Below are 10,750 nucleotides of genomic sequence, written 5' to 3' on the forward strand. Positions count from 1 at the left end.
CACTCTCAAGTGGAGAGAGTCACCTCTTGGTAACTATCCATCCAATTCCTCATATTTATTGTTCCAGATCTTTCCTGCTCTTCTATCTTCTCCTTTTTAGAGGCGTTGCTATTTATTTTTAGGGTTAATCAATATTCATAATCCCAAATACTCACATTTATACATCAAAGTACAGAAATGGATTTTATACTGTAACATACTTTCATTCCTAAAGCAAAAGAAGCAAACTAGGGATCCTAATTGGAACTGGAACATTTGTGCATTAGGCAAGTTACACTTCCTTTTAAGACAAAACCACAAAAGGCAAAGATAATACAAAATCAAAGGCACCTGTCAGAATCTAAAGCACTAAGTAGATAAGTACTGATTCTTAAAAGCACTGGGTCTATCACTGCTATTCTGGTTGCTTGACCATAATCTACGGAATCATCAACATTTATGACTTTGTGAATGTCCCCTTTTGAAACTGAATTTTAGTATAGGTGTTTTAAGTTTGTACTTAGGCTAAGGAATTATATAATTTTATGAAAGTTTGAAAATTCTATTTGCTTATGCTATTATATATCTTTCCCATGTTATATTTGAAAAGTTAAAGATAAAAATGGCTGGTATGTCTAACAGAACTAGGCAAATATATGAACCATCTTTGTTAGAATTAAGTTGTCTTAAAGTTATTAGCTTTTTCTCATTAATTGCTTACTAAGTACTAAAATGAGATTTTGTCTCATAGTCAATTTAACAGTACTTATGAATGGAACAATTTTTTTAAAAGCTATGAAAATGCCACTTATATAACAATGTTTGGGAATTGTTTATTGTGTTCTGTAAAATAACAGCTTCTTGTTTTATACACTGCACTTTTTGTCACATCCAGTGACTTGGATGATATTGTTCTTCACATTCTGAAATAACCACTGTGGTGCAATTCTTATGAAATGAAATGCCGACTGGGTTATCAGTCACCTATTTGGATTAAGTGGGGAAAATTGCTTCTCATTTATGACACTAAAGAATTTGTAGGAATCTAGTCTTGTAAATAAAAGTATGTAGGTTTATGAAATCTCTTACTGAGGAAAGTTTTTGAAAAACAGTTTATCTACATAAAGCCACCTTATTTTATAGTGGAGTATATCAGTTGTTTTAATTTTGGGTAAATAGTGATATAGTGAAAATGACGACAAGTTTTCTGCCTACTGTAATAAAGTCTGTAGACACATTCTGAAGTTATGATCCTCTCCTCTCAGCATGTTTTGCACTTGCATTTTATGTAAGATGTATGGTGCCCTACTTGCGGGCAAGCTTGTACAGACTGACTGATTTGCCAGACTGACAGCTGCTTACTTTCAGGAAACCACACTCTGGTTCTTGGTGTGTGTCAGGTCCTCCCCAAGTACCACTAATCTTTGATTACTAAACTCCAATTCTGGTAACTCACAGACCCTGTCTCACGGAACAGTCTGGATTGCAAAATAAATCCTTCAGTCAATTTTGTTCAATTTAATAAATAATAATTGGATGCCTACCATAAGCAAGGTAAGTGCTGTGACATACACAAAGCATATAATCCATACTCCTTGCCATTAAACCACTTATAAGGAAGGATATGTACTCAAATCACCATTTTAAAACACTACTGCACTCTCCCTTAGTAATTAAAATGACCTGTACTTTTATAAAAGATTCATGGTTTCCTTCTTATCTTTCTCAGCTCAGGCAACTTTTCGGACTTCTAGACTTGTATGCTCAATTGCATATTCAACATTTCCATGTAGGTGTCTTATAGGACATCAAACTCAAAAAGTCCTGTACCAAACACATAATCATCTGCCTTAAAGCTGGTCTTCCTCTAGGGTCCCCAACCCTCAGTCAGTGGCACAGCCCAGAAGTACAAGCAAGAAGCCTGCTAGTCATTCTAGATGTCTTCACCTCCTTTGTCCTTTGGATCTACTTTTGCTGGCTCATTTCGCTCTGAGTTTGGGTTGGAGTTTCTCAGGGACTTATCTGCAGGCTATCTTCTATTCTTACTCTATAGTCTCTCTTGATGGAGGGTTCATGTATTCTAATGATTTTATTAATGCTTATATGGTTTATATGCTGAAGACTCTCACTTTTAAAATCGGGCCTTGGCTAAGAGAAAATTATTCGTGAAATAATTTTAAGTTCTTCAGAAAAAAATCCTATGGTTTCAATTTGATTCCTCCCTTCATTTTAAGTAGAATCTTCTCCCCATTTTGCTTAATAGCCATCTTTCCAATAACTTGTTGAACACACACATTCCAAGCATTTTTCCTCACAAAAATACCGTAAAGTGGGTATTGTTAGACTCTAGAGGTCAAGTGACTTCCCCAGAATCAGACAACCAGTCCAAATTTGAACACCAGAGTCTTCTGACTATAAATTCTGAGCTTTTCCCAATAAACTGTACTGCAAACCTCTAAATTCCTTAGTGCAAAGGAACTGAACCAGGTATTAAAAAGAAAACAAAATATTTATACAAATTCATTATAAGGGGGTCATTATATAAATACTCCTTAAGAAATATACTTTTAAAAAGATGAAGTCTAATTAATTTACTTAAGTGTATAATTAACTTTTTCCTCTCATCTTTCCACAAAAGATTTGGATTTGCTTATAGTAGGAACAATAGTAGTAGTAATGAAATATAGGAAACTGGAAGCAGGGGGGGGGGCGGAATGGGTGAATCTCATAAACAATGCAAGTTTATGACAGGAGAGATTTGTGCCTGTTTCTGTTTATTTCTTTGTATCCCAGGTGCCTACAGCAGTACCCAGAAAAATAGTAGCCCAATAAATTTTTTGAATAAATGAATGAAAAGCTACCACGAAAATATATGCTAGCTAGAAAAATAAGGAACAAACAAATAATAAGTGCAGAAAATTGTCTATAATACAATGACTATAGTCAGTTGTTAAAGCAATTGATGTTCCATATGATACAAATGGAGAAGGAAAATATCTTTAGTATATGGCCAGGTTGTTAGAGCGACTGTAGCCTAATACAGAGTGCTCAAAGACTGATTTCCAAATCATTTAAACTCCAAAGGGAATTTATATCACCCAGAAATGGCAGAATGATTATACCCTTTTCATTATATTACTATTAAAAAAACTTTACATACTGATTAATGAAGTTATTTTTTTCTTCATATATTTATTCTAAAGTGTTTTACATTGAGTATTTTTATTGATATCAAAAATGGTCATAACTAACTGGTTAATTCTCTATAAGGAAATCACTTCATTCTTGCCCTCCTTTAAATTTAAGAGCTTACACTAAATATGCTTGTCTTCTCTGGTGGAACTCTTGAGTAGACAAAGTTGTGATACCAATAACCATTCAACACATGGACAAAGTATGCTAGGATGATATGAACACTTGTACGCATTGAAATCTGTTTTCAGTAGTTATCTTAGTATTAGGTTAATTTTAGTTATATAACTCAGCAGAAAAAAATTCAAATATAAATCAATCCTTGCTTTTCACATGTATATAAATCATGCATTTCCATAGGTACACTGAATATATATATACAATACTACCATGGAAGAAGATTAGAATTAATACTAGCTAACAGCACGAGATGTTGTAAAGGGAGAGATCAAGTACCCTCACTATTCACAAATTAATCTACTCTGTGTAGCACATTTCAGAAATTTTTCTTTATTTCTATAAGAAACTTAAGAATAAGCAAAAAAAAAAAACTATGGGATGTCTCCATGGAAAACTATGTATTGTTTAGAACACTATTTGGCTTCTATGGCTTTCGAGATATTTTACAAGTCTGTAAATTACAGATAACCAATAGCAATGCAAAATAATTCTTATCTATAGGGAAGCAAACAAATTCTGTTTCAGTAGAGGTTCAACTATCTTCTCTCCCTCCCTGCTAATGGAAAAAGCCAGTCTCATGGACATTTGTAAACTTGTAATATCTATTTGTAAATTCAACATATCTTTTCTCCATTTATATATTTCTGATTCTTTAATTTCTCCTTTGTATCAGCTGTAACATTTGGGTTCCCTCATTAATGATGAGTTACATAAAATCCTTAACATACATTCATTTTATATTTAATGAACACTATAATTTTACCTCTTTTTGAAAATTATCCTTTAACATCACCATGTCTGAATTTTTACCTATGTTAGCTCTGGGTTTCATTTACTGTCTTTCCTATGTCCAGTTCAAGAAAAATTAGTTAATAAGTGGCAGAGTTAGGACTCAAACCTAGGTAACCTAGATCTAGAATATGTACTGTGAATCATAGCTTTAACAATAGATCAAAGAGGAGGCATAAGGCTTCCCTTTGCTGCCATTTTTTTTTCTAGATGATCTTGTGGAACATACTTTGATAAACGAGCTGTTATATAGGTTCCTTCATCTATTTACTTAAATATCTATAAGCCAGAATTAATCTGAAAGTTTCAGCATTGCAAAAGGCAAGAAATAGAAATGAAGCATTACCATCTGAAAGGAAGCAAAATCAACCTTACCTATGGAGTGGATGATTACATACCTAGAAGACACAAAAGAGTCAGGTCTAAGAGATACTAGTATATATTAGTATTAGAATTAATAAAAGAATTTGTAAGGATAGCTAGTTTAAAGCTAAATATATAAAAGCCAATAGCTAGAAACCAGCAGCAAAAAACGTGGAAAAAAGAAACTCCTTTCACAATACCAACAGAAATATAAAAAGTTAATGTAGACTTCAGGGTTTATACCTACTATAAACGATTATAAAGCCAGGGAAAAAGTGAATTATTCAGTGATTAAGGGAAAAAAAAGATTAGTTCTATATCTCACACAACATATAAAGTCATTCTAAAGAGATTAAATATATGGAGTGAAAACCAAAACTATAAACATACACACACTCAAGAAAATACTGGTGGATATTTTTTGATTATAGGGTTCAAAAGAATGTTCTAAACATATGTGTATATGTATATATGTGTGGCATGTGTGTGATGTATGAAATTACCAAAAAAATTCCTTTGGCCAATAAAATTTAAAGCATTTCTAAATCAAATACATCATAAATATAAAGTAAATAACAAGCAGGGAAAATAATTATAATCAATGTGAAATATGGGTTTAATAGCTTATAATAATGCCAAAAGAAAAAAACTGTCAAAGAACATGATTTAAAAGAATTACAAATGCTCAATAAATATATGAATGGGATTAGTATACCTCACCAGCAATTTCCTACAAGAATAAGATAATTTTTGCTTACTAAATTGGGAAAGATTAATCTATAAATTATACTATTGATTGCTGGCATGGATGGTTTCCAGTCAGCACTCTTACATACTAATGCTGGAATTGTACACTGGTGCAAACTTTACTGAATGCAGTTCTTTAGGATGTTTCAAGAGGCTTCAAAGAGTTTGACTTATTGACCCAGTTCTTCCACTTCTAGTAATTTATTACAAGTAGAACTGTGAGGAACTGTGAGAACAAGATAGAACTTCTATGCAAAGATTTTCATTACAGCATTATTTATAAAAGAAAGTTTGAAGCAACTTAAATATGCAGTATTAAGGGAATGACTATTAAGTGACCCTAAAAATAATTTTTACAAAGAATTTTTGACTGGATAAAGAAGATGTGGTATATTTATACAATGGAATACTACTCAGCCATAAAAACCGACAACATAACGCCATTTGCAGCAACATGGATGCTCCTAGAGAATGTCATTCTAAGTGAAGTAAGCCAGAAAGAGAAAGAAAAATACCATATGAGATCGCTCATATGTGGAATCTAAAGACTCATGGACAGAGAATACAGACTTGTGGTTACCGGGGGGGGGGGGTAGAGGGTGGGAAGGGATAGACTGGGATTTCAAAATTGTAGAATAGATAAACAAGATTACACTGTATAGCACAGGGAAATATACACAAAATGTTATGATAAATCACAGAGAAAAAAATGTGACAATGAGTGTGTATATGTCCATGAATGACTGAAAAATTGTGCTGAACACTGGAATTTGACACAACATTGTAAAATGATTATAAATCAATAAAAAATGTTAAAAAAAAAAGAATTTTTGATAACATGGGAAAATGACAAAATCTGCTAAGTAGATAAAACAAGATACCAAATCCAGATATTTACATTACAACATGATAAAAAATGTGTATATATATGCATATACACACACAGAGATATACGAATGTAGTTAATACCAAATGTTTGATATTTTATAACACATTACTGAGTGAGATTTCAAACGCTTTTGTTTTCTTCTTTAGATTGTTCTATATTTCTACATTTTCCAAAGTACTCATGACTTTTATAATCATAAAGAATGCTAAAAATAATGATTCTGAGACCAATCTAAGGATAATGAGACTCTCTATGCTCTAAAATTGCAGGGCCATCTTATTCAGGTTGTGAAGTGCCACATCTAAGAAGATGCCATTCACATTAATACAAAAACATAATAAAAGGTCTGGAGATGTTTAACCTTCCAGCTATGCAGCAGGGCAGAGACTCTCTTACCTAAATGAACTGGGCGCTCACAGTTATGAGCATACTTGGATCATCTCTCATGCACACATTACCAACACACATATAGGATAGCTGTGTTCTGTCTCCAGTTTCTTGGGCATTTTGCCTCTCTCCCTTGCTTATCTCTCTTAGAGGCCCAATTCATACTTCAAACTTGACACAGTTCTTTCATCTAGGGGACCTGGTCCATTTTTTCAAGTCCTCTTCTCCTAGGACACAGGCTGCCTTGTCAATCATCCTACCTAAAAAGAAACAGGCCAGAAGGACAGAGGAACTTCAGTTTCCTCTCAGATGGAATAGTACCTAAGGATAAATTGTAAAAAATGATGCTAAGACTAAGAAAATACCTTAGTTACTAAGAAAACACCTATAAAAATACTGGTATTTTGTTTTTGTTTTATTGAAGTAGAGTTGATTTACAACGTTGTGTTAATTTCTGGTGTACAGTACAGTGATTTAGTTATACATGTATATATTCTTTTTCATCATAGGTTATTACAGGCTACTGAGTATACTTCTCTGTGCTATACAGTAGGACCTTGTTTATCTATTTTATACATAATAGTTAGTACCTGCAAATCCTGAACTCCTAATTTATCCCTCCCCTACTTTTCCTCCTGGTTACCTTAAGTTTGTTTTCTATGTCTGTGAGTCTGTTTCTGTTTTGTAAATAAGTTCATTTGTGTTTAAATACCAGTATTTTGGTATTATGTGAAATAAATAGCAAAATACAGATACATTTTGATCTGGTATCATAATAACAATGAGCCACAGATACATTTTGTATAGTCAAATCTGATGCAAGGGCCTTTCAGACAGAAGTGGAAAGAAAAATCAGTGAAGGGAAGGATGTATGTAGATGAGACTTCAGCCTGGGGAATAGCCAAAGGAAGAAACCTGCTTCATCAAATAATCAGGTAGGGGCAAACGGTGAAGGAACAAGAAGTAGAAAAGGATTTAATAAAAAATTAGGGGCTGACAAAAATCACTGCAAGAGTTGGAGGAGCAAAAAGTCAGGTGTCTTCTGTAGCTATCACATTCAAGAGCGCACCACCCCATAGCCCTGATGCAGACATAAAGGAGCCTCTGCTGTTACTGCTTCCGCTGCTACCAGTTCTCTCTCAGTATCCATGAGGCTACTCAGACTCTGGATCACTGAGTGTGCTAAGCAGAAAGGACAGCAGGGAGATGGCTTCTGTCTCATTTCCAGCTAATTAGTTTTAGTTCTGTTTCTGTTTATATCATTGTTTCTATGGAAGAGTTCACTCTAAGTTCTAAAGAAACACGTTTACAAAACAAGTTTTCAAAAATACTCCATTTGTGATTTGGAGTCCATGTGTTCTTAAAACAACAAAACAAACACACACCACCCACCAAAAGAAAAACAAAATAGAATAACTATGTAGGATATATTTTATACTTGTTTATTTCATTTACCTCTCTCAAATATCTTTATATCTCTACCATTTTTTATGGCACTGCATAAAAAATTTAAATCCATTTTCAAGACTTGAAAAAAAGCTACTTTCATGGCCGAGAAATGATTTATCACAAAAGCTTGTTTCTTACATCAATGGGCTGGATTGTATCAATTTAAAAATTTTTTTACTTCTTGATAAGAAGTTCTTTGGTACTGATGTTGGAGGAAATGCATATCTCAAGTACAACTTTCAAGTATTGTGTATGTAGATTTAGACTATATAAAGAAGTCATTTGATGAAAATAAAATAACATTTTCAGAGGAGCACATTGCATGAAATTTCCACGTCATGCAATGAAAGAATCAGGTACGCAAAGCATATCTGTTTTCTAGGATATATGTTTCATCTGTTTTTTTGTACTATAAGCAATTTTATTAAGATCAGAGCTGCTGCTGCTGAAAAATCTACAGAAGTGTAAATGAAGTATTTTACATGCTCCCTGACAACCATTTGAAAATTTACTTTGGGACCCTGAAACTCAAATGTACTCCCCACCCCCCTTCAAATGAGTTCCTGTTGCTGTTTTCTCCACTTTTCCAGTTGAACAACTTAAGTAAGAGGATACAGCCTTTTAGCTACTGAGTCATGGTACAGTTAATGGGGGAAAACCACCAGGAAAGTAATCAGGAAGATTTCCTAGTTATTTGCTTCAGTCACCATCTCTTATATTGCCAAAAGAATGAAAAATTACGCTTCCATATGGTGATCAAACCTAATGCTAAGGCATATTTTGTGCGTGCCACAGTTATTTCTGTTTGCTACATACAATGTTGAGATACTATAAGTAATACTTTGTCTATTAATACATTTAGTGATGATACTGGAATTGACAGAAAGAACAGATGGAAAAGGATAATGAAAGGAGACAGGTATCAACTGATCTCAACAGTATAGGTTGTAATAAAGGCAAATAATCATTTGAATTCCTGTTCCTTAATGTGATTCTGAAGGTTAGCGTATCTAGAGTATTTCTGAAAGTTTAATTACAGTTTGATGGTGAAAATTAATCCCCTACACAATTCAACTTATTTTATTAAATTTCTTGCCTAATCTTGAAGATAAATGATGTTATAATGCCTTTTATCACCATACTTTAGTGAAAGCAAATTCAGAGAGCTACAGAAATTACCCAACTTCTCTTTTCCCTTAATATGACTGGCCTCAAACATTTTTTCTCCTTTGGTACCATCTGAAAGCAATTTTCTTGCTTTTTCACTTTTTCAATGAAGTTTAGATCTCCTTTGTGTTCATGTGAAAAACTTGCTCTGGGAGAGTCCCTGTCAAGACATCTATTGTAATACTCGCTCCTACACATGCCTTCAGATACTGCTTGCGTGTCTCGAGAAATACACCCACACCTTACAGAGGCGCTAGGTATGAGCTCAGAAATGCCAAGATGGAGGGCAGGAGGGGAGCAGTTGTCCCCTAAAACACAGCACAGAGGTAGGACTTGAAACTGAAGAGTGTTTCCATGTAAGGCTTTTAGATAAGTGACCGTTATGGAGGGCAGTTCCACAGAGTCCTGGGCGCCGGCCTGAGAATCCTCTGCCTGACGGGTTGGGTAGGGGCGGCTCTGACCCCGCCAAGCACACGACTCCGGGGCCGGCACTCGCCCGCGCAACGCGCGACCCCGCGGCCCGGCCCAGAGCGCGCGGTCCGACCGCTCTTCCCCGCTGCTTCCCCGAACGCCGCGGCGACCAGCGACCCACGCCGAGCAGAGCCCCGGCGCCGCCTGCCCGCCGGGCCACTTCCCTCGGCCGCCGGGTGGGGCTCGGGAAACCCCTCCGGACCGCGCCGCCCTCCCGGCTCACCTGCTCCGGCTCCTCCTGCGGTCGCCGCCCGCGCCGCCGCGGGCTCGCCTCGGGCTCCAGCTCAGTCCCTGCCACCGCCGCCCGCTCCGCCAGCGCGTCCTGGTCTTCGTCTTGCTCCCCACCGCTGCCGCCGCCGCAGCCGCCGCCGCCGCCGAGCAGCTCCCTGGCCGAGCACATCCCGCCACCAACTCCCGCAGCCCGGGACGGCCGCAGGAGGGGCCAAGCCTGGAAGCGCGAGGCAGCGACCGCCGCCCGAGGGCCGTCCTGGGATCCGCCGCGCTCGCAGCTGACAGTCGACTCCGGAGTGCGCCCCGGCGGCCGGGACGCCAGAAGTACAAGCCCGGCCCGGCCCCTCCTGTCACCGGCTCGCCCCGCCCTCGGCCGCCGGGGTGGAGCCCATCCGGGGGCGGGGCCGGGGCGGGGCGGGGCCAACGTGGGCCTGTGTGCGTGCGTGTATGTGCGTGTGCGTGTGTGTGTGAGACTTAGGAGAAGGAGAGTGTGTTTTCGCGCGCGCGTGTTTGTGAGAAAGACTGAGAGTATGTGAGACTACATTATGTGAGAAAGACTTTGCGAGTGTGTGAGACTATGTGTGTGAAAGAGATTGTATATAAGAGGCTCTGTGTATGTGTGTGTGAGACTGTGAGAGATTGTGTATGAGAAAAATTGTATGTGCATGAGAGCACTGAGAGCTCACTTGGGTGTGAGAGACTGATAGGGACTGTGTGAGAGTCTGTGAGAGATACGGTGTGTGTAAGAGTGCGTTTAAGAGGGAGAGAGAACGGCGTGTGTCGGTGTGTGTGAGGGAGAAGCAAACACACACACAGAATTCTACATTCCATCTGGGCCCCTCTGTGCTTGCCTGGCACTGGCGGTGTGCCCGGGTGTGCTGCTGGCTGCCTGTCCTGAGTAGCTGT

At 37.6% G+C, this 10,750-nt stretch overlaps 1 protein-coding gene across 1 annotated transcript in view; it reads right to left on the reverse strand.

The window, feature by feature from the left end:
* Positions 1-10,186, reverse strand: part of FAM241A (family with sequence similarity 241 member A) — a 28,083-nt gene extending 17,897 nt beyond the window's left edge. The window contains exon 1 of the mRNA XM_072938581.1: positions 9,837-10,186. Within this exon, the coding sequence (XP_072794682.1) occupies positions 9,837-10,013 (177 nt within the window). The 5' untranslated portion in view covers positions 10,014-10,186. The remainder of the gene's footprint in view (positions 1-9,836) is intronic.
* Between the last annotated feature and the right edge of the window lie 564 nt (positions 10,187-10,750).

The sequence above is a fragment of the Vicugna pacos genome, chromosome 2, assembly GCF_048564905.1.
Source record: "Vicugna pacos chromosome 2, VicPac4, whole genome shotgun sequence".
In the NCBI taxonomy this organism is placed as follows: Eukaryota; Metazoa; Chordata; class Mammalia; order Artiodactyla; family Camelidae; genus Vicugna; species Vicugna pacos.